The sequence below is a fragment of the Dendropsophus ebraccatus genome, chromosome 10, assembly GCF_027789765.1.
Source record: "Dendropsophus ebraccatus isolate aDenEbr1 chromosome 10, aDenEbr1.pat, whole genome shotgun sequence".
In the NCBI taxonomy this organism is placed as follows: domain Eukaryota; kingdom Metazoa; phylum Chordata; class Amphibia; order Anura; family Hylidae; genus Dendropsophus; species Dendropsophus ebraccatus.
The window spans coordinates 827,801-850,870 of record NC_091463.1 but is presented as its reverse complement, the minus strand read 5'-3'; the positions used below and the strand labels follow the sequence as shown (position 1 = coordinate 850,870).

General features: G+C 53.6%; 2 protein-coding genes across 4 annotated transcripts in view; one reads left to right on the top strand and one right to left on the bottom strand.

Annotated features, from left to right (window-relative positions):
* Nucleotides 1-2,436: 2,436 nt before the first annotated feature.
* Nucleotides 2,437-22,510, bottom strand: FBXW2 (F-box and WD repeat domain containing 2). 2 transcript variants are annotated; one of them, XM_069942739.1, is made up of 8 exons: nt 22,353-22,510; nt 16,994-17,061; nt 12,694-13,206; nt 10,252-10,446; nt 8,211-8,344; nt 8,035-8,121; nt 3,542-3,711; nt 2,437-3,033 (listed from the first exon to the last, which is right to left on the bottom strand). In XM_069942739.1, exons 3-8 carry the CDS (start codon nt 13,184-13,186, stop codon nt 2,745-2,747), a joined length of 1,368 nt encoding a protein of 455 aa, XP_069798840.1. In that variant the 5' UTR covers nt 13,187-13,206; nt 16,994-17,061; nt 22,353-22,510; the 3' UTR covers nt 2,437-2,744. The 2 variants fall into 2 exon arrangements, with proteins under 2 accessions (XP_069798840.1, XP_069798839.1); XM_069942738.1 differs by lacking the exon at nt 22,353-22,510 and adding an exon at nt 22,225-22,343.
* Nucleotides 22,187-23,070, top strand: part of SLC2A8 (solute carrier family 2 member 8) — a 30,603-nt gene continuing 29,719 nt past the window's right edge. The window contains exon 1 of one of the 2 annotated variants that reach the window (XM_069942737.1): nt 22,187-22,701. The gene's annotated coding sequence lies outside the window, so the exon portion shown is untranslated. Of the gene's footprint in view, nt 22,724-23,070 lie in introns of both variants that reach the window. The other variant, XM_069942736.1, reaches the window with a different exon arrangement.

The window sequence follows — 23,070 nt, the reverse complement described above, 5'->3', positions numbered from 1 at the left end:
TATATACTGACCCCCTCTTCCCACACTATGTAATGGGGGGGGGGGGTATCATCCAGTGTTCTCCTTATTACTGACCCCCTCTCCCACACTATGTAATGGGGGGGGGGGGTATCATCCAGTGTTCTCCTTATATACTGACCCCCTCTCCCACACTATGTAATGGGGGGGGGGGTATCATCCAGTGTTCGCCGTATATACTGACCCCCTCTCCCACACTAGGTAATGGGGGGGGGGGTATCATCCAGTGTTCTCCTTATATACTGACCCCCTCTCCCACACTATGTAATGGGGGGGGGGGGGGTATCATCCAGTGTTCTCCTTATATACTGACCCCCTCTCCCACACTATGTATGGGGGGGGGGTATCATCCAGTGTTCTCCTTATATACTGACCCCCTCTCCCACACTATGTAATGGGGGGGGTATCATCCAGTGTTCTCCTTATATACTGACCCCCTCTCCCACACTATGTAATGGGGGGGGGGGGTATCATCCAGTGTTCTCCTTATATACTGACCCCCTCTCCCACACTATGTAATGGGGGGGGGTATCATCCAGTGTTCTCCTTATATACTGACCCCCTCTCCCACACTATGTAATGGGGGAGGGGGGGGGAGTACCATCCAGTGTTCCCCTTATATACTGACCCCCTCTCCCACACTATGTAATGGGGGGGGGGGGGGGGTATCATCCAGTGTTCTCCTTATATACTGACCCCCTCTCCCACACTATGTAATGGGGGGGGGGGGTATCATCCAGTGTTCTCCTTATATACTGACCCCCTCTCCCACACTATGTAATGGGGGGGGGGGGGTATCATCCAGTGTTCCCCTTATATACTGACCCCCTCTCCCACACTATGTAATGGGGGGGGGGTATCATCCAGTGTTCTCCTTATATACTGACCCCCTCTCCCACACTATGTAATGGGGGGGGGGTATCATCCAGTGTTCTCCTTATATACTGACCCCCTCTCCCACACTATGTAATGGGGGGGGGGGGGGGTATCATCCAGTGTCCCCCTTATATACTGACCCCCTCTCCCACACTATGTAATGGGGGGGGGGGGTATCATCCAGTGTTCTCCTTATATACTGACCCCCTCTCCCACACTATGTAATGGGGGGGGGGTGTCATCCAGTGTTCTCCTTATATACTGACCCCCTCTCCCACACTATGTAATGGGGGGGGGGGGGTATCATCCAGTGTTCTCCTTATATACTGACCCCCTCTCCCACACTATGTAATGGGGGGGGGGTATCATCCAGTGTTCCCCTTATATACTGACCCCCTCTCCCACACTATGTAATGGGGGGGGGGTATCATCCAGTGTTCTCCTTATATACTGACCCCCTCTCCCACACTATGTAATGGGGGGGGGGGGGTATCATCCAGTGTTCTCCTTATATACTGACCCCTCTCCCACACTATGTAATGGGGGGGGGGGGGGTATCATCCAGTGTTCTCCTTATATACTGACCCCCTCTCCCACACTATGTAATGGGGGGGGGGGGGGTATCATCCAGTGTCCCCCTTATATACTGACCCCCTCTCCCACACTATGTAATGGGGGGGGGGGTATCATCCAGTGTTCTCCTTATATACTGACCCCCTCTCCCACACTATGTAATGGGGGGGGGGGTATCATCCAGTGTTCTCCTTATATACTGACCCCCTCTCCCACACTATATAATGGGGGGGGGGGGGGGGATCATCCAGTGTTCTCCTTATATACTGACCCCCCTCTCCCACACTATGTAATGGGGGGGGGGGGGGTATCATCCAGTGTTCCCCTTATATACTGACCCCCTCTCCCACACTATGTAATGGGGGGGGGGGGTATCATCCAGTGTTCTCCTTATATACTGACCCCCTCACCCACACTATGTAATGGGGGGGGGGTATCATCCAGTGTCCCCCTTATATACTGACCCCCTCTCCCACACTATGTAATGGGGGGGGGGTATCATCCAGTGTTCCCCTTATATACTGACCCCCTCTCCCACACTATGTAATGGGGGGGGGGGGGGTATCATCCAGTGTTCCCCTTATATACTGACCCCCTCTCCCACACTATGTAATGGGGGGGGGGTATCATCCAGTGTTCCCCTTATATACTGACCCCCTCTCCCACACTATGTAATGGGGGAGGGGGGGGGTATCATCCAGTGTTCCCCTTATATACTGACCCCCTCTCCCACACTATGTAATGGGGGGGGGGGGGTATCATCCAGTGTTCCCCTTATATACTGACCCCCTCTCCCACACTATGTAATGGGGGAGGGGGGGGTATCATCCAGTGTTCCCCTTATATACTGACCCCCTCTCCTACACTGTGAGGTTATGTATGGTGTAGTGCTCCCCCGTTGCGTTGCCCCCCTCCCCCGGTACGTTGCCCCCCTCCCCCGCCTCGCAACCATCTCACATAGTCATACACTCTTAGGACTATTTCTGTATTAAAATAGATTACATGTAGAAAGACTATTGCGGAGTGAGGTCCATAGTCCAGACCCTCGGAGCCGTCATGGTGCTCAGCGCTGGACGTTACTGAATGTGTCGGTGAGAGGGGAGAATGACGGTCGGGGTGACCACTTCTCATGCCGCAGCAAGGGAATCGAAAGAAGAAAGAAATCCGAGGTGATTGTGCACTGCATGATGGGAACTTTGGTTCATGCACACTGACAGTGGTTGCCGATACGTCGCCCTCAATGTCTTGGTGTAATCTGGCTGGCCGTTGCGCTGCTGTCAGCCATTCTCCTTCCATAACACCAGATGGATACTGTGGTCGGGCATGCTGGTGGCAAACACCAGGCCGACGTCATTGCTACCGTCCAGGCCGTCCAGCCAGGCCATCTCTCCGGCCAGAAAGCTGGAGCCCCGCTTGGACTTCCTGTACTCGGGGAGCGGCCAGCGGCTGATCACCTTCTCAGTCCGTAAGTCCAGGATGTACAGGTGATGGTTATCAAAGAGGAGGGCAAAAACCTCCCCGAAACCGAGCAGGGAGAGGCTGCTGGACTCCGGAGTCTTGATGATTCTGGAAAGAGAGGAAAGCACTGATAATGGCAACGTACCTAAGTGCGCTCCCCCCTCCCCCGGCAGCCATGAGGCCCCCCTCAGGACCAGCCGTGTCTCCTCCACATCACCAGGCTGCCCATAGCTTCCACACTTACAGAGTCCCTGGGATTACAAACATGTCTGACCTATCATCATAAAGATACAACCAAGAAGATGGATGGGACCGGGCCGCCCGGCACGGGGAGGTGGACGGGACAGAACGGCCGGTGCAGGCAGATGGACGGGAGCGCTGCCATAGAGGTGGGAATGCTGGCACGGGGAGACGGATGGGAACGATCTCTTGATCACAGCGGGGCTCAGCAGTACAAGCTGCTGCCAATACCTCTGACACTGGATTTACACGCAGAATGACAGCGGCAGCTCCAGCTCTGGCGGCATCATACATCTCAGACTTGATGCCATGTGACCCCGAGCAGGCCCGGCCCCTGCTGCTACTGATTATACAGGTGTATATATATATACATTACCGCAGGAGGTCATAGCTGGCAAAGTCCCACTGGTAGAGTCCCAGGACCGAGCTACAGACTATGTATCTGCCATCAAAGTGCAGCCGGGGCTGGAGACTTATACTGCGGTCATCAGACACGTACAACGTCTTCAGACACTTACAATTTATCTCTCTGCCAATCGGCCAAATCTGAAAAACACCAAAGAAGAGGAAGAAATAATAGAGTAATGGAGGCGATGCCCAACCATCATGGCTGCCGCTCCGCTCAGCACATCACACAGTGTGTACAGTATCCTGCACCAACATGGAGTCTGCACAGCGAAGACAAAGACTCCAGACTCAGGAGCATGGGGGAAGAAGGGAAAGGGGACATGATGGAAAGCTTTATATATGTTACAGGAGGAAGAAGGAAAGGGAGGACATGATGGAAACCTTTATATGTTACAGGAGGAAGAAGGGAAAGGGGAGACATGATGGAAACCTTTATATATGTTACAGGAGGAAGAAGGGAAAGGAGGACATGATGGAAAGCTTTATATATGTTACAGGAGGAAGAAGGGAAAGGGGACATGATGGAAAGCTTTATATATGTTACAGGGGGAAGAAGGGAAAGGGAGGACATGATGGAAACCGTTATATATGTTACAGGAGGAAGAAGGGAAAGGAGGACATGATGGAAACCGTTATATATGTTACAGGAGGAAGAAGGGAAAGGGAGGACATGATGGAAACCTTTATATATGTTACAGGAGGAAGAAGGGAAAGGGAGGACATGATAGAAAGCTTTATATATGTTACAGGGGGAAGAAGGGAAAGGAGGACATGATGGAAACCTTTATATATGTTACAGGAGGAAGAAGGGAAAGGGAGGACATGATGGAAACCTTTAAATATGTTACAGGGGGAAGAAGGGAAAGGAGGGACATGATGGAAACCTTTATATATGTTACATGAGGAAGAAGGGAAAGGAGGGACATGATGGAAACCTTTATATATGTTACAGGAGGAAGAAGGGAAAGGAGGGACATGATGGAAACCTTTATATATGTTACAGGAGGAAGAAAGGAAAGGGGACATGATGGAAACCTTTATATATGTTACAGGGGGAAGAAGGGAAAGGGGACATGATGGAAACCTTTATATATGTTACAGGGGGAAGAAGGGAAAGGGGACATGATGGAAACCTTTATATATGTTACAGGGGGAAGAAGGGAAAGGAGGGACATGATGGAAACCTTTATATATGTTACAGGAGGAAGAAGGGAAAGGAGGGACATGATGGAAACCTTTATATATGTTACAGGAGGAAGAAGGGAAAGGAGGGACATGATGGAAACCTTTATATATGTTACAGGAGGAAGAAGGGAAAGGGGACATGATGGAAACCTTTATATATGTTACAGGGGGAAGAAGGGAAAGGAGGAAATGATGGAAACCTTTATATATGTTACAGGGGGAAGAAGGGAAAGGGGACATGATGGAAAGCTTTATATATGTTACAGGGGGAAGAAGGGAAAGGGGACATGATGGAAAGCTTTATATATGTTACAGGGGGAAGAAGGGAAAGGGGACATGATGGAAACCTTTATATATGTTACAGGAGGAAGAAGGGAAAGGGGACATGATGGAAACTTTTATATATGTTACAGGGGGAAGAAGGGAAAGGGGACATGATGGAAAGCTTTATATATGTTACAGGGGGAAGAAGGGAAAGGGGACATGATGGAAAGCTTTATATATGTTACAGGGGGAAGAAGGGAAAGGGGACATGATGGAAACCTTTATATATGTTACAGGAGGAAGAAGGGAAAGGGGACATGATGGAAACCTTTATATATGTTACAGGAGGAAGAAGGGAAAGGGGGGACATGGTGGAAACCTTTATATATGTTACAGGGGGAAGAAGGGAAAGGGGACATGATGGAAAGCTTTATATATGTTACAGGAGGAAGAAGGGAAAGGGGACATGATGGAAACCTTTATATATGTTACAGGAGGAAGAAGGGAAAGGGGGACATGATGGAAACCTTTATATATGTTACAGGAGGAAGAAGGGAAAGGGAGGACATGATGGAAACCTTTATATATGTTACAGGGGGAAGAAGGGAAAGGGGGGACATGGTGGAAACCTTTATATATGTTACAGGAGGAAGAAGGGAAAGGAGGACATGATGGAAACCTTTATATATATATAACAGGAGGAAGAAGGGAAAGGAGGAAATGATGGAAACCTTTATATATGTTACAGGAGGAAGAAGGGAAAGGGAGGACATGATGGAAACCTTTATATATGTTACAGGAGGAAGAAGGGAAAGGGGGGACATGATGGAAACCTTTATATATGTTACAGGAGGAAGAAGGGAAAGGGGGGACAGGATGGAAACCTTTATATATGTTACAGGAGGAAGAAGGGAAAGGGGGACATGATGGAACCTTTATATATGTTACAGGAGGGAAGAAGGGAACGGAGGAACATGATGCTAGGAGGGAAGAAGGGAAAGGAGGACATGATGGAAACCTTTATATATGTTACAGGAGGAAGAAGGGAAAGGGAGGACATGATGGAAACCTTTATATATGTTACAGGAGGAAGAAGGGAAAGGGAGGACATGATGGAAACCTTTATATATGTTACAGGAGGAAGAAGGGAAAGGGAGGACATGATGGAAACCTTTATATATGTTACAGGAGGAAGAAGGGAAAGGGAGGACATGATGGAAACCTTTATATTATGTTACAGGAGGAAGAAGGGAAAGGGAGGACATGATGGAAACCTTTATATATGTTACAGGAGGAAGAATGGAAAGGGAGACCATGATGGAAACCTTTATATATGTTACAGGAGGAAGAAGGGAAAGGGGGACATGATGGAAACCTTTATATATGTTACAGGAGGAAAGAAGGGAAAGGGGGACATGATGGAAACCTTTATATATGTTACAGGAGGAAGAAGGGAAAGGGGGGACATGATGGAAACCTTTATATATGTTACAGGAGGAAGAAGGGAAAGGGACATGAGGGAAACCTTTATATATGTTATAGGAGGAAGAAGGGAAAGGGGGGACATGATGGAAACCTTTATATATGTTACAGGGGGAAGAAGGGAAAGGGGGGACATGGTGGAAACCTTTATATATGTTACAGGGGGAAGAAGGGAAAGGAGGACATGATGGAAACCTTTATATATGTTACAGGAGGAAGAAGGGAAAAGGAGGGACATGATGGAAACCTTTATATATGTTACAGGAGGAAGAAGGGAAAGGAGGACATGATGGAAACCTTTATATATGTTACAGGAGGAAGAAGGGAAAAGGAGGGACATGATGGAAACCTTATATATGTTACAGGAGGAAGAAGGGAAAGGAGGACATGATGGAAACCTTTATATATGTTACAGGAGGAAGAAGGGAAAAGGAGGGACATGATGGAAACCTTTATATATGTTACAGGAGGAAGAAGGGAAAGGAGGACATGATGGAAACCTTTATATATGTTACAGGAGGAAGAAGGGAAAAGGAGGGACATGATGGAAACCTTTATATATGTTACAGGAGGAAGAAGGGAAAGGAGGACAAGAATGGAAACCTTTATATATGTTACAGGAGGAAGAAGGGAAAAGGAGGGACATGATGGAAACCTTTATATATGTTACAGGAGGAAGAAGGGAAAGGAGGACATGATGGAAACCTTTATATATGTTACAGGAGGAAGAAGGGAAAGGGAGGACATGATGGAAAGCTTTATATATGTTACAGGGGGAAGAAGGGAAAGGGGACATGATGGAAACCTTTATATATGTTACAGGAGGAAGAAGGGAAAGGAGGACATGATGGAAACCTTTATATATGTTACAGGAGGAAGAAGGGAAAGGGGACATGATGGAAACCTTTATATATGTTACAGGAGGAAGAAGGGAAAGGGAGGACATGATGGAAACCTTTATATATGTTACAGGGAGGACAGAGGGAAAAGATGGGGACATGATGGAAACCTTTATATATGTTACAGGAGGAAGAAGGGAAAGGAGGACATGATGGAAACCTTTATATATGTTACAGGAGGAAGAAGGGAAAAGGAGGGACATGATGGAAACCTTTATATATGTTACAGGAGGAAGAAGGGAAAGGGAGGACATGATGGAAACCTTTATATATGTTACAGGAGGAAGAAGGGAAAAGGAGGGACATGATGGAAACCTTTATATATGTTACAGGGGGAAGAAGGGAAGGGAGGACATGATGGAAACCTTTATATATGTTACAGGAGGAAGAAGGGAAAGGAGGACATGATGGAAACCTTTATATATGTTACAGGAGGAAGAAGGGAAAGGGGACATGATGGAAACCTTTATATATGTTACAGGAGGAAGAAGGGAAAGGGGACATGATGGAAACCTTTATATATGTTACAGGAGGAAGAAGGGAAAGGGGGACATGATGGAATGGACCTGGGGGCCGACCATCTATGTTTGTACTGTAGAGCGCCCCCTGAGGCCATTGAAGACATCATTACCTTAATCTCATACTTGTCAGCGCTCAGCAGGATGTAATCTCCTGGACTGTGCAGGACCGAGGTCACCTCACACTTCTGTAACACCACCTGCAGGAGCAGAGGACAGGTAAGAGGTCACAGGTCACCACTCTGACCCCAGCACACATATATATATATACCTGCCGGCAGACGCCTACCTTTGTTACCCATTCAGTGTGACCGGTGAGGGTATTCAAGCAGGTTCCAGAAGATAAGGCCCAGATCTTCACAGTGTTGTCCGCAGAGCCGCTGACCAATAGATCCAGCTCATCATTATAGTCCACACTAAAGACTGAGGAAGGAAGACATGAGTCCACACACTGCAGGATACGGGAGGAGGAGGAGGAGGGTATTAGTTGTACGGGAGGAGGAGGAGGAGGAGGGGATTAGTTGTACGGGAGGAGGAGGAGGAGGGGATTAGTTGTACGGGAGGAGGAGGAGGGGATTAGATGTACGGGAAGAGGAGGAGGAGGAGGGTATTAGTTGTACGGGAGGAGGAGGAGGAGGGGATTAGTTGTATGGGAGGAGGAGGAGGAGGGTATTAGTTGTACGGGAGGAGGAGGAGGGTATTAGTTGTATGGGAGGAGGAGGAGGAGGGTATTAGTTGTACGGGAGGAGGAGGAGGGGATTAGTTGTACGGGAGGAGGAGGGGATTAGTTGTACGGGAGGAGGAGGAGGGGATTAGTTGTATGGGAGGAGGAGGGGATTAGTTGTACGGGAGGAGGAGGAGGAGGGGATTAGTTGTACGGGAGGAGGAGGAGGAGGAGGGGATTAGATGTACAGGAGGAGGAGGAGGGTATTAGTTGTACGGGAGGAGGAGGAGGAGGGTATTAGTTGTACGGGAGGAGGAGGGTATTAGTTGTACGGGAGGAGGAGGAGGAGGGGATTAGTTGTACGGGAGGAGGAGGAGGAGGGGATTAGTTGTACGGGAGGAGGAGGAGGAGGGGATTAGATGTACGGGAGGAGGAGGAGGGTATTAGTTGTACGGGAGGAGGAGGAGGAGGGTATTAGTTGTACTGGAGGAGGAAGAGGAGGGTATTAGTTGTACGGGAGGAGGAGGGTATTAGTTGTACGGGAGGAGGAGGAGGGTATTAGTTGTATGGGAGGAGGAGGAGGGTATTAGTTGTACGGGAGGAGGAGGAGGGTATTAGTTGTATGGGAGGAGGAGGAGGAGGGTATTAGTTGTACGGGAGGAGGAGGTGGAGAAGGAGGGTATTCGTTGAACAGGAGGAGGAGGGTATTAGTTGTACGGGAGGAGGAGGAGGGTATTAGTTGTACGGGAGGAGGAGGTGGAGAAGGAGGGTATTAGTTGTACGGGAGGAGGAGGAGGGTATTAGTTGTACGGGAGGAGGAGGTGGAGAAGGAGGGTATTCGTTGAACAGGAGGAGGAGGGTATTAGTTGTACGGGAGGAGGAGGAGGGTATTAGTTGTACGGGAGGAGGAGGTGGAGAAGGAGGGTATTCGTTGAACAGGAGGAGGAGGGTATTAGTTGTACGGGAGGAGGAGGTGGAGAAGGAGGGTATTCGTTGAACAGGAGGAGGAGGGTATTAGTTGTACGGGAGGAGGAGGAGGGTATTAGTTGTACGGGAGGAGGAGGTGGAGAAGGAGGGTATTCGTTGAACAGGAGGAGGAGGGTATTAGTTGTACGGGAGGAGGAGGTGGAGAAGGAGGGTATTCGTTGAACAGGAGGAGGAGGGTATTAGTTGTACGGGAGGAGGAGGTGGAGAAGGAGGGTATTCGTTGAACAGGAGGAGGAGGGTATTAGTTGTACGGGAGGAGGAGGAGGGTATTAGTTGTACGGGAGGAGGAGGGTATTAGTTGTACGAGAGGAGGAGGAGGGGATTAGTTGTACGGCAGGAGGAGGAGGGTATTAGGCTCCATGGGTGGGCCCCTGCCTGCAGGCTCCATGGGTGGGCCCCTGCCTACAGGCTCCATGGGTGGGCCCCTGCCTGCAGGCTCCATGGGTGGGCCCCTGCCTACAGGCTCCATGGGTGGGCCCCTGCCTGCAGGCTCCATGGGTGGGCCCCTGCCTGCAGGCTCCATGGGTGGGCCCCTGCCTACAGGCTCCATGGGTGGGCCCCTGCCTGCAGGCTCCATGGGTGGGCCCCTGCCTGCAGGCTCCATGGGTGGGCCCCTGCCTGCAGGCTCCATGGGTGGGCCCCTGCCTACAGATTCCATGAGGGTCTTCTGTATCCTCACCTGCACCAGTGTGGCCCCTGAAGTGCTGTGTTCGGGCCCCTGAGCTCCAGTCCCAGCAGGCCACAGTATTATCGAATGAGCCGGTCACAAGCTTTTGTTCATCGAAGGTGACAGCGGCGCAGGTGTGGGTCTGGATGCCATAGATGCACTGGCCGGTGCTCACGTCCCACAGCTTGGCGGACAGGTCGTCAGAACCTGCGGCACACGGAGAGTGACCATTACTACGGCTGCCCAGACACCAAATGGTCTATGGGGGGGGTAAGTATGATCCCCACCTGTCCCCCCCACTGACTCCAGGTGACGCCCCCCCCCGTTATATACAGGAGGCCGGAGAGTGCGGACTACACCCCCCCCTGGTATATTGCTGCTGTATACCCTTACCTGTACACAGGAGGCTGGACAATGCGGACTACACAGACTTCCCCCCCGGTATATTGCTGCTGTATACCCTTATCCGTACACAGGAGGCCGGACAGTGCGGACTACACCCACCCCCCCACCCCGGTATATTGCTGCTGCATACCCTTATCCGTACACAGGAGGCCGGACAGTGCGGACTACACCTCCCCCCCCCTGGTATATTGCTGCTGTATACCCTTATCCGTACACAGGAGGCCGGACAGTGCGGACTACACCCCCCCCCCCAACCCCCAGTATATTGGTGCTGTATACCCTTACCTGTACACAGGAGGCCGGACAGTGCGGACTACACCCCCCCCCCGGTATATTGCTGCTGTATACCCTTATCCGTACACAGGAGGGCCGGACAGTGCGGACTACACCCCCCCCCCCCCCCCCTCCCCCCGGTATATTGCTGCTGTATACCCTTACCTGTACACAGGAGGCCGGACAGTGCGGACTACACCCCCCCACCGGTATATTGCTGCTGTATACCCTTATCCGTACACAGGAGGCCGGACAGTGCGGACTACACCTCCCCCCCCTGGTATATTGCTGCTGTATACCCTTATCCGTACACAGGAGGCCGGACAGTGCGGACTACACCCCCCCCCCCCCCCGGTATATTGCTGCTGTATACCCTTACCTGTACACAGGAGGCTGGACAATGCGGACTACACAGACTTCCCCCCCCGGTATATTGCTGCTGTATACCCTTATCCGTACACAGGAGGCCGGACAGTGCGGACTACACCCCCCCCCCCCCTGGTATATTGCTGCTGTATACCCTTATCCGTACACAGGAGGCCGGACAGTGCGGACTACACCCCCCCCCCCCCCCGGTATATTGCTGCTGTATACCATTACCTGTACACAGGAGGCCGGACAGTGCGGACTACCCCCCCCCCCGGTATATTGCTGCTGTATACCCTTACCTGTACACAGGAGGCCGGACAGTGCGGACTACACCCCCCCCCCCCGGTATATTGCTGCTGTATACCCTTACCTGTACACAGGAGGCCAGGACAGTGCGGACTACACCCCCCCCCCCCCCCCCCCCCCCCCCCCCCGCCCCCCCCCCCTGGGTATATTGCTGCTGTATACCCTTACCTGTACACAGGAGGCCGGACAGTGCGGACTACACCCCCCCCCCCGGTATATTGCTGCTGTATACCCTTACCTGTACACAGGAGGCCGGACAGTGCGGGACTACACCCCCCCCCCCGGTATATTGCTGCTGTATACCCTTACCTGTACACAGGAGGCCGGACAGTGCGGACTGCACAGCTCCCCCCCCCCCCCCGGGTATATTGCTGCTGTATACCCTTACCTGTACACAGGAGGCCGGACAGTGCGGACTACCCCCCCCCGGTATATTGCTGCTGTATACCCTTACCTGTACACAGGAGGCCGGACAGTGCGGACTACCCCCCCCGGTATATTGCTGCTGTATACCCTTACCTGTACACAGGAGGCCGGACAGTGCGGACTACCCCCCCCCGGTATATTGCTGCTGTATACCCTTACCTGTACACAGGAGGCCGGACAGTGCGGACTACACCCCCCCCCCGACCCCCCCGGTATATTGCTGCTGTATACCCTTACCTGTACACAGGAGGCCGGACAGTGCGGACTACACCCCCCCCCCCCCGGGTATATGCTGCTGTATACCCTTACCTGTACACAGGAGGCCGGACAGTGCGGACTACACCCCCCCCCCCGGTATATTGCTGCTGTATACCCTTACCTGTACACAGGAGGCCGGACAGTGCGGACTACACCCCCCCCCCCCCCCCCCGGGTATATTGCTGCTTGTATACCCTTACCTGTACACAGGAGGCCGGACAGTGCGGACTACCCCCCCCCCCCCCCCGGTATATTGCTGCTGTATACCCTTACCTGTACACAGGAGGCCGGACAGTGCGGACTACACCCCCCCCCCCCCGGTATATTGCTGCTGTATACCCCTTACCTGTACACAGGAGGCCGGACAGTGCGGAATACCCCCCCCCCCCCCGGTATATTGCTGCTGTATACCCTTACCTGTACACAGGAGGCCGTCCTTATAGTAAAGTGCATAGACTCTGGCGCTGTGTCCGATGAGCGATGCGGTCTGGAAGGCTTCATGGTTGGCCAGCTGCTTCATCCGCAGCACGGCCTTCAGGTAGACCTTCTTCCAGTGCTGCGTGTCCTGCCCGGCGGCATCGTCTATCTGCCAGCCCAGGCCGCGGCACGCCACCTGCCAGACCTCGGTGCAGGCGCTGATCACCTTGTTCCACTGCTTGGACACCAGGCAGCAGGTGAGCAGCGTCTGGGGGTCCAGCCATTTCAGCAGGTAGAAGCTGAGCTCCAGGGGCAGAAGCTTCAGGAAGTCGCGCTTCAGCAGGGTCTCCAGGTTATTGGACAGGTGACGCAGCTGCACCGCTCCGCTCAGGCTGATCAGGTGATCCAGGGTCTCATTTTTCTGCAGATCGGTGAGAGTGAAGAAAGACGCTGAAAGGTTCTCAAGCCATGTCTCAAAATCCTTCTTCTCCATAGGTCTAAAGAAGATCCAGGCTAGAAGAAGGAAGACACAGAGCAGGTTAGACAGCAGAGCCGCCATGACAGACACCTGAGGAGGTCACATGACAGGAGACCCGCCCCTATCCCAGGAGAAGGAGCAGGGGTCACATGACAGGAGACCCGCCCCTATCCCAGGAGAAGGAGCAGGGGTCACATGACAGGAGACCCGCCCCTATCCCAGGAGAAGGAGCAGGGGTCACATGACAGGAGAACCGCCCCCTATCCCAGGAGAAGGAGCAGGGGTCACATGACAGGAGACCCGACCCTATCCCAGGAGAAGGAGGGGTCACATGACAGGAGAACCGCCCCCTATCCCAGGAGAAGGAGCAGGGGTCACATGACAGGAGATCCGCTTCTATCCCAGGAGAAGGAGCAGGGGTCACATGACAGGAGAACCGCCCCCTATCCCAGGAGAAGGAGCAGGGGTCACATGACAGGAGACCCGACCCTATCCCAGGAGAAGGAGGGGTCACATGACAGGAGATCCGCTTCTATCCCAGGAGAAGGAGCAGGGGTCACATGACAGGAGAAAGAGCAGGGGTCACATGACAGGAGAACCGCCCCTATCCCAGGAGAAGGAGCAGGGGTCACATGACAGGAGAAGGAGCAGGGGTCACATGACAGGAGAAGGAGCAGGGGTCACATGACAGGAGAAGGAGCAGGGATCACATGACAGGAGACCCGCCCCTATCCCAGGAGAAGGAGCAGGGGTCACATGACAGGAGAAGGAGGGGTCACATGACAGGAGACCCGCCCCTATCCCAGGAGACCCGCCTCTATCCCAGGAGAAGGAGCAAGGGTCACATGACAGGAGAACTGCCCCTATCCCAGGAGAAGGAGCAGGGGTCACATGACAGGAGACCCGCCCCCTATCCCAGGAGAAGGAGCAGGGGTCACATGACAGGAGACCCGCCCCCTATCCCAGGAGAAGGAGCAGGGGTCACATGACAGGAGACCCGCCCCCTATCCCAGGAGAAGGAGCAGGGGTCACATGACAGGAGACCCGCCCCCTATCCCAGGAGAAGGAGCAGGGGTCACATGACAGGAGACCCGCCCCCTATCCCAGGAGAAGGAGCAGGGGTCACATGACAGGAGACCCGCCCCTATCCCAGGAGACCCGCCTCTATCCCAGGAGAAGGAGCAGGGGTCACATGACAGGAGACACGCCCCTATCCCAGGAGACCCGCCTCTATCCCAGGAGAAGGAGCAGGGGTCACATGACAGGAGACCCGCCCCTATCCCAGGAGAAGGAGCAGGGGTCACATGACAGGAGACCCGCCCCCTATCCCAGGAGACCCGCCTCTATCCCAGGTGAAGGAGCAGGGGTCACATGACAGGAGACCCGCCCCTATCCCAGGAGACCCGCCTCTATCCCAGGAGAAGGAGCAGGGGTCACATGACAGGAGACCCGCCCCTATCCCAGCAGAAGGAGCAGGGGTCACATGACTGGAGACCCACCCCCCTATCTCAGAAGAAGGAGCAGGGGTCACATGACAGGAGAACCGCCCCTATCCCAGGAGAAAGAACAGGGGTCACATGACTGGAGACCGCCCCTATCCCAGGAGAAGGAGCAGGGGTCACATGACTGGAGACCCACCCCTATCCCAGGAGAAGGAGCAGGGGTCACATGACAGGAGAACCGCCCCTATCCCATAAGGAGCAGGGGTCACATGACTGGAGACCCACCCCTATCTCAGGAGAAGGAGCAGGGGTCACATGACTGGAGACCCGCCCCTATCCCAGGAGAAGGAGCAGGGGTCACATGACTGGAGACCCACCCCTATCCCAGGAGAAGGAGCAGGGGTCACATGACAGGAGAAGGAGCAGGGGTCACATGACTGGAGACCCACCCTTATCTCAGAAGAAGGAGCAGGGGGTCACATGACTGGAGACCCGCCCCCTATCCCAGGAGACCCGCCTCTATCCCAGGAGAAGGAGCAGGGGTCACATGACAGGAGACCCGCCCCCTATCCCAGGAGAAGGAGCAGGGGTCACATGACTGGAGACCCGCCCCTATCCCAGGAGAAGGAGCAGAGGTCACATGACTGGAGACCCGCCCCTATCCCAGGAGAAGGAGCAGGGGTCACATGACAGGAGAAGGAGCAGGGGTCACATGACTGGAGACCCACCCCTATCTCAGAAGAAAGAGCAGGGGTCACATGACAGGAGAAGGAGCAGTGGTCACATGAGAGGAGAACCACCTCTATCCCAGGAGACCCGCCTCTATCCCAGGAGAAGGAGCAGGGGGTCACATGACAGGAGACCCGCCCCTATCCCAGGAGAAGGAGCAGGGGTCACATGACAGGAGACCCGCCCCTATCCCAGGAGACCCGCCTCTATCCCAGGAGAAGGAGCAGGGGTCACATGACAGGAGACCCGCCCCTATCCCAGGAGAAGGAGCAGGGGTCACATGACAGGAGACCCGCCCCTATCCCAGGAGACCCACCTCTATCCCAGGAGAAGGAGCAGGGGGTCACATGACAGGAGACCCGCCCCTATCCCAGGAGAAGGAGCAGGGGTCACATGACAGGAGACCCGCCCCTATCCCAGGAGACCCGCCTCTATCCCAGGAGAAGGAGCAGGGGTCACATGACTGGAGACCCGCCCCCTATCCCAGGAGACCCGCCTCTATCCCAGGTGAAGGAGCAGGGGTCACATGACAGGAGAACCTCCCCTATCCCAGGAGACCCGCCTCTATCCCAGGAGAAGGAGCAGGGGTCACATGACAGGAGACCCGCCCCTATCCCAGCAGAAGGAGCAGGGGTCACATGACTGGAGACCCACCCCCCTATCTCAGAAGAAGGAGCAGGGGTCACATGACAGGAGAACCGCCCCTATCCCAGGAGAAAGAACAGGGGTCACATGACTGGAGACCGCCCCTATCCCAGGAGAAGGAGCAGGGGTCACATGACTGGAGACCCACCCCTATCCCAGGAGAAGGAGCAGGGGTCACATGACAGGAGAACCGCCCCTATCCCAGAAGGAGCAGGGGTCACATGACTGGAGACCCACCCCTATCTCAGGAGAAGGAGCAGGGGTCACATGACTGGAGACCCGCCCCTATCCCAGGAGAAGGAGCAGGAATCACATGACTGGAGACCCGCCCCTATCCCAGGAGAAGGAGCAGGGGTCACATGACTGGAGACCCGCCCCTATCCCAGGAGAAGGAGCAGGGGGTCACATGACTGGAGACCCGCCCCTATCCCAGGAGAAGGAGCAGGGGTCACATGACTGGAGACCCGCCCCTATCCCAGGAGAAGGAGCAGGGGTCACATGACAGGAGAAGGAGCAGGGGTCACATGACTGGAGACCCACCCCTATCTCAGAAGAAAGAGCAGGGGTCACATGACAGGAGAAGGAGCAGTGGTCACATGAGAGGAGAACCACCTCTATCCCAGGAGACCCGCCTCTATCCCAGGAGAAGGAGCAGGGGGTCACATGACAGGAGACCCGCCCCTATCCCAGGAGAAGGAGCAGGGGTCACATGACAGGAGAAGGAGCAGTGGTCACATGAGAGGAGAACCACCTCTATCCCAGGAGGAGCAGGGGTCACATGACAGGAGAACCGCCCCTATCCCAGGAGACCCGCCTCTATCCCAGAAGGAGCAGGGGTCACATGACTGGAGACCCACCCCTATCTCAGAAGAAGGAGCAGGGGTCAAATGACTGGAGAAGGAGCAGGGGTCACATGACAGGAGAAGGAGCAGGGGTCACATGACAGGAGACCCGCCTCTATCCCAGGAGAAGGAGCCCTTGGGCCAATGAAGAGGAGGCGGCTCACCACAGCAGGGTCATGTGGTCCATCAGTAGTTGCCGCCTGCCGGGAATCACACCTTCCATATGCAGGACCTGTAAGGAAAGACACAGGGGTCACAGACAGGTACAGGTTTACCCCCCCATGGGGGCATTGTTTGAGCACAAACATCCTAAGACCCTCCAGCCATGGGATATTTGTGTAGACAGGGCAGATATCACAGGAAGGGGTAGATACGTGGGGCAGATAGGTCAGCATGGTGTGCTGCAGACACTTCTTCCCCCCCTCCATCCCGTCCAGCTGTGACGTCACCGCTGTCTCATTATACTCACACACGGGGCAGTTGTCCCGGTCAGTCAGTTAGGGGCAGATGTCCCGGTTAGTTAGGGGCAGATGTCCCGGTTAGTTAGGGGCAGATGAGGCAGTCAGTTAGGGGCAGATGAGGCAGTCAGTTAGGGGCAGATGAGGCAGTCAGTTAGGGGCAGATAAGGCAGTCAGTTAGGGGCAGATAAGGCAGTCAGTTAGGGGCAGATAATTCGGGTCGGGGCAGATAAGGCAGTCAGTTAGGGGCAGATGAGGCAGTCAGTTAGGGGCAGATGAGGCAGTCAGTTAGGGGCAGATAAGGCAGCCAGTTAGGGGCAGATAAGTCGGCCCGTTAGGGGCAGATAAGTCGGGTCGGGGCAGATAAGGCAGTCAGTTAGGGGCAGATAAGGCAGTCAGTCAGTTAGGGGCAGATAAGGCAGTCAGTTAGGGGCAGATAAGGCAGTCAGTTAAGGGGCAGATAAGGCAGTTAGTTAGGGGCAGATAAGTCGGGTCGGGGCAGATAAGGCAGTCAGTTAGGGGCAGATAAGTCGGGTCGGGGCAGATAAGGCAGTTAGGGGCAGATAAGGCAGCCAGTTAGGGGCAGATAAGGCAGCCAGTTAGGGGCAGATAAGTCGGGTCGGGGCAGATAAGGCAGCCCGTTAGGGGCAGATAAGGCAGCCCGTTAGGGGCAGATAAGGCAGCCCGTTAGGGGCAGATAAGGCAGCCCGTTAGGGGCAGATAAGGCAGGCCCGTTAGTGGCAGATAAGGCAGGCCCCGTTAGGGTTACGCGTAGGGCATGATAAGGCAGCCCGTAGGGGCAGATAAGGCAGCCCGTTAGGGGCAGATAAGGCAGCCCGTTAGGGGCAGATAAGGCAGTCAGTCAGGGGCAGATAAGGCAGTCAGTCAGGGGCAGATAAGGCAGTCAGTTAGGGGCAGATAAGTCGGGTCGGGTCAGATAAGGCAGTCAGTTAGGGGCAGATAAGGCAGTCAGTTAGGGGCAGATAAGGCAGTCAGTTAGGGGCAGATAAGGCAGTCAGTTAGGGGCAGATAAGGCAGTCAGTTAGGGGCAGATAAGGCAGTCAGTTAGGGGCAGATAAGGCAGTCAGTTAGGGGCAGATAAGGCAGTCAGTTAGGGGCAGATAAGTCGGGTGGGGGCAGATAAGGCAGTCAGTTAGGGGCAGATAAGTCGGGTCGGGGCAGATAAGGCAGTCAGTTAGGGGCAGATAATGCAGTCAGTTAGGGGCAGATAATGCAGTCAGTTAGGGGCAGATAAGGCAGTCAGTTAAGGGGCAGATAAGGCAGTTAGTTAGGGGCAGATAAGGCAGTCAGTTAGGGGCAGATAAGTCGGGTCGGGGCAGATAAGGCAGTCAGTTAGGGGCAGATGTCCCGGTTAGTTAGGGGCAGATAAGGCAGTCAGTTAGGGGCAGATAAGGCAGTCAGTTAGGGGCAGATAAGGCAGTCAGTTAAGGGGCAGATAAGGCAGCCCGTTAGGGGCAGATAAGGCAGCCCGTTAGGGGCAGATAAGGCAGCCCGTTAGGGGCAGATAAGGCAGCCCGTTAGGGGCAGATAAGGCAGCCCGTTAGGGGCAGATAAGGCAGCCCGTTAGGGGCAGATAAGGCAGCCCGTTAGGGGCAGATAAGGCAGTCAGTCAGGGGCAGATAAGGCAGTCAGTTAGGGGCAGATAAGTCGGGTCGGGTCAGATAAGGCAGTCAGTTAGGGGCAGATAAGGCAGTCAGTTAGGGGCAGATAAGGCAGTCAGTTAGGGGCAGATAAGGCAGTCAGTTAGGGGCAGATAAGGCAGTCAGTTAGGGGCAGATAAGGCAGTCAGTTAGGGGCAGATAAGGCAGTCAGTTGGGGCAGATAAGGCAGTCAGTTAGGGGCAGATAAGTCGGGTGGAGGGCAGATAAGGACAGTCAGTTAGGAAAAAATTAGGGCAAGATATGCCAGGTCAGGGGCAGATACGTCAGAGCAGTTAGGGGACAGATAAGGCAAGTCAGTTAGGGGCAGATAATGCAGTCAGTTAGGGGCAGGATAAGGCAAGTCAGCTTAGGGGGCAGGGGATAATGCAGTTAGTTAGGGGGCAGATAAGGCAGTCAGTTAGGGCAGATAAGTCGGGTCGGGGCAGATAAGGACAGTCAAGTTAGGGGCAGTAATAAGGCAGTCAGTTAGGGGCAGATAAGGCAGTCAGTTAGGGGCAGATAAGGCAGTCAGTTAGGGGCAGATAAGGCAGTCAGTTAAGGGGCAGATAAGGCAGTCAGTTAGGGGCAGATAAGGCAGTCAGTTAGGGGCAGATAAGGCAGTCAGTTAAGGGGCAGATAAGGCAGTCAGTTAGGGGCAGATAAGGCAGTCAGTTAAGGGGCAGATAAGGCAGTCAGTTAAGGGGCAGATAAGGCAGTCAGTTAGGGGCAGATAAGGCAGTCCAGTTAAGGGGCAGATAAGGCAGTCAGTTAGGGGCAGATAAGGCATCAGTTAAGGGGCAGATAGGCAGTCAGTTAAGGGGCAGATAAGGCAGTCAGTTAGGGGCAGATAAGGCAGTTAGTTAGGTGCAGATAAGGCAGTCAGTTAAGGGGCAGATAAGGCAGTCAGTTAGGGGCAGATAAGGCAGTCAGTTAGGGGCAGATAAGTCGGGTCGGGGCAGATAAGGCAGTCAGTTAGGGGCAGATAAGGCAGTAAGTTAGGGGCAGATAAGGCAGCCCGTTAGGGGCAGATAAGGCAGTCAGTTAGGGGCAGATAAGGCAGTCAGTTAGGGGCAGATAAGGCAGTCAGTTAGGGGCAGATAAGGCAGTCAGTTAGGGGCAGATAAGTCGGGTCGGGGCAGATAAGGCAGTCAGTTAGGGGCAGATAAGGCAGTCAGTTAGGGGCAGATAAGTCGGGTGGGGACAGATAAGGCAATCAGTTAGGGGCAGATAATGCAGTCAGTTAGGGGCAGATAAGGCAGTCAGTTAGGGGGCAGATAATGCAGTTAGTTAGGGGCAGATAAGGCAGTCAGTTAGGGGCAGATAAGTCGGGTCGGGGCAGATAAGGCAGTCAGTTAGGGGCAGATAGGTCGGGTCGGGGCAGATAAGACAGTCAGTTAGGGGCAGATAAGGCAGTCAGTTAAGGGGCAGATAAGGCAGTCAGTTAAGGGGCAGATAAGGCAGTCAGTTAAGGGGCAGATAAGGCAGTCAGTTAAGGGGCAGATAAGGTAGTCAGTTAGGGGCAGATAAGGCAGTCAGTTAGGGGCAGATAATGCAGTTAGTTAGGTGCAGATAAGGCAGTCAGTTAGGGGCAGATAATGCAGTCAGTTAGGGGCAGATAAGGCAGTCAGTTAGGGGCAGATAAGGCAGTCAGTTAGGGGCAGATAAGTCGGGTTGGGGCAGATAAGGCAGTCAGTTAAGGGGCAGATAAGGCAGTCAGTTAAGGGGCAGATAAGGCAGTCAGTTAAGGGGCAGATAAGGCAGTCAGTTAAGGGGCAGATAAGGCAGTCAGTTAAGGGGCAGATTAGGCAGTCAGTTAAGGGGCAGATAAGGCAGTCAGTTAAGGGGCAGATAAGGTAGTCAGTTAGGGGCAGATAAGGCAGTCAGTTAAGGGGCAGATAAGGCAGTCAGTTAGGGGCAGATAAGGCAGTCAGTTAAGGGGCAGATAAGGCAGTCAGTTAAGGGGCAGATAAGGCAGTCAGTTAGGGGCAGATAAGGCAGTCAGTCAGGGGCAGATAAGGCAGTCAGTTAGGGGCAGATAAGTCGGGTCGGGTCAGATAAGGCAGCCAGTTAGGGGCAGATAAGGCAGTCAGTTAGGGGCAGATAAGGCAGTCAGTTAGGGGCAGATAAGTCGGGTGGGGGCAGATAAGGCAGTCAGTTAGGGGCAGATAAGTCGGGTCGGGGCAGATAAGGCAGTCAGTTAGGGGCAGATAATGCAGTCAGTTAGGGGCAGATAAGGCAGTCAGTTAAGGGGCAGATAATGCAGTTAGTTAGGGGCAGATAAGGCAGTCAGTTAGGGGCAGATAAGTCGGGGCAGATAAGGCAGTCAGTTAGGGGCAGATAAGTCGGGTCGGGGCAGATAAGGCAGTCAGTTAGGGGCAGATAAGGCAGTCAGTTAAGGGGCAGATAAGGCCGTCAGTTAGGGGCAGATAAGGCAGTCAGTTAGGGGCAGATAATGCAGTCAGTTAGGGGCAGATAAGGCAGTCAGTTAGGGGCAGATAAGGCAGTCAGTTAAGGGGCAGATAAGGCAGTCAGTTAGGGGCAGATAAGGCAGTCAGTTAGGGGCAGATAAGTAGGGTCGGGGCAGATAAGGCAGTCAGTTAGGGGCAGATAAGGCAGTCAGTTAGGGGCAGATAAGGCAGTCAGTTAGGGGCAGATAAGTCGGGTCGGGGCAGATAAGGCAGTCAGTTAAGGGGCAGATAAGGCAGTCAGTTAAGGGGCAGATAAGGCAGTCAGTTAAGGGGCAGATAAGGCAGTCAGTTAAGGGGCAGATAAGGCAGTCAGTTAAGGGGCAGATAAGGCAGTCAGTTAAGGGGCAGATAAGGCAGTCAGTTAGGGGCAGATAAGGCAGTCAGTTAAGGGGCAGATAAGGTAGTCAGTTAAGGGGCAGATAAGGCAGTCAGTTAAGGGGCAGATAAGGTAGTCAGTTAGGGGGCAGATAAGGCAGTCAGTTAAGGGGCAGATAAGGCAGTCAGTTAGGGGCAGATAAGGCAGTCAGTTAGGGGCAGATAAGGCAGTCAGTTAGGGGCAGATAAGGCAGTCAGTTAGGGGCAGATAAGTCGGGTCGGGGCAGATAAGGCAGTCAGTTAGGGGCAGATAAGTCGGGTCGGGGCAGATAAGGCAGTCAGTTAGGGGCAGATAGGTCAGCATGGTGTGCTGCAGACACTTCTTCCCGTCCAGCTGTGACGTCACCGCTGTCTCATTATACTCACACACGGGGCAGGGACTCCTCCATGGCGTCAGGCGGCAGACTACACCCATCATTCCCCTAACAGTTACCTGACAAGCCGCAGGAAGCTTCTCCTCACGGGCGCCATACTGCAGGGGCGTGTCCTCCGCATCCGCTGCCCCGCCCACCCGAGAGGCGCAGACCCGACCAGCCGCACCCCACCACGACCACTACTCACAGGGATGAAAATTGACAGACAATCGGTGATCGGCACGAAGGCCTGCGGCAAAGTATCGCGAGATCCAGGAACAATCTAAGCGCAGACATCTTTCCTGTGGGCGCCAGAGACCCAGCCAGCAGTGTCACGTGTCCATATACGGAAGCCGTCTGCGTTTGGGAGGCGTGAACCCCTCGTAGGCCGCTACACTGCGCATGCTCAGAGGACACCAGAAGTATCACGGCAAATTGGCCGCCTGATTATGAGATTAACCACGTGACACCTGAGCGTGTATAAACGTCACTGAGACGCACCGAGAACTGCACGTGACCTGTCACCTGACTGCCCATTGTCATGTGGCCTGTTCTTAGTAGGTGACGCTGCTGGGTGAGGTAAATAAGTCTCTGTATACACTGTGCGATATGTATGTATGTGGCTGTATACACTGTGCGATATGTATGTATGTGGCTGTATACACTGTGATATATATATATATATATATATATATATATATATATGTGGCTGTATACACTGTGAGATATGTATATATATGTGGCTGTATACACTGTGCGATATATATATATATATATATATATCGCACAGTGTATACAGCCACATATATATACATATATCACAGTGTATACAGCCACATATATATACATATCTCACAGTGTATACAGCCACATATATATCGCACAGTGTAATCTCTCACAGCTTCACTTCGTCTCTGTTCTTCTCC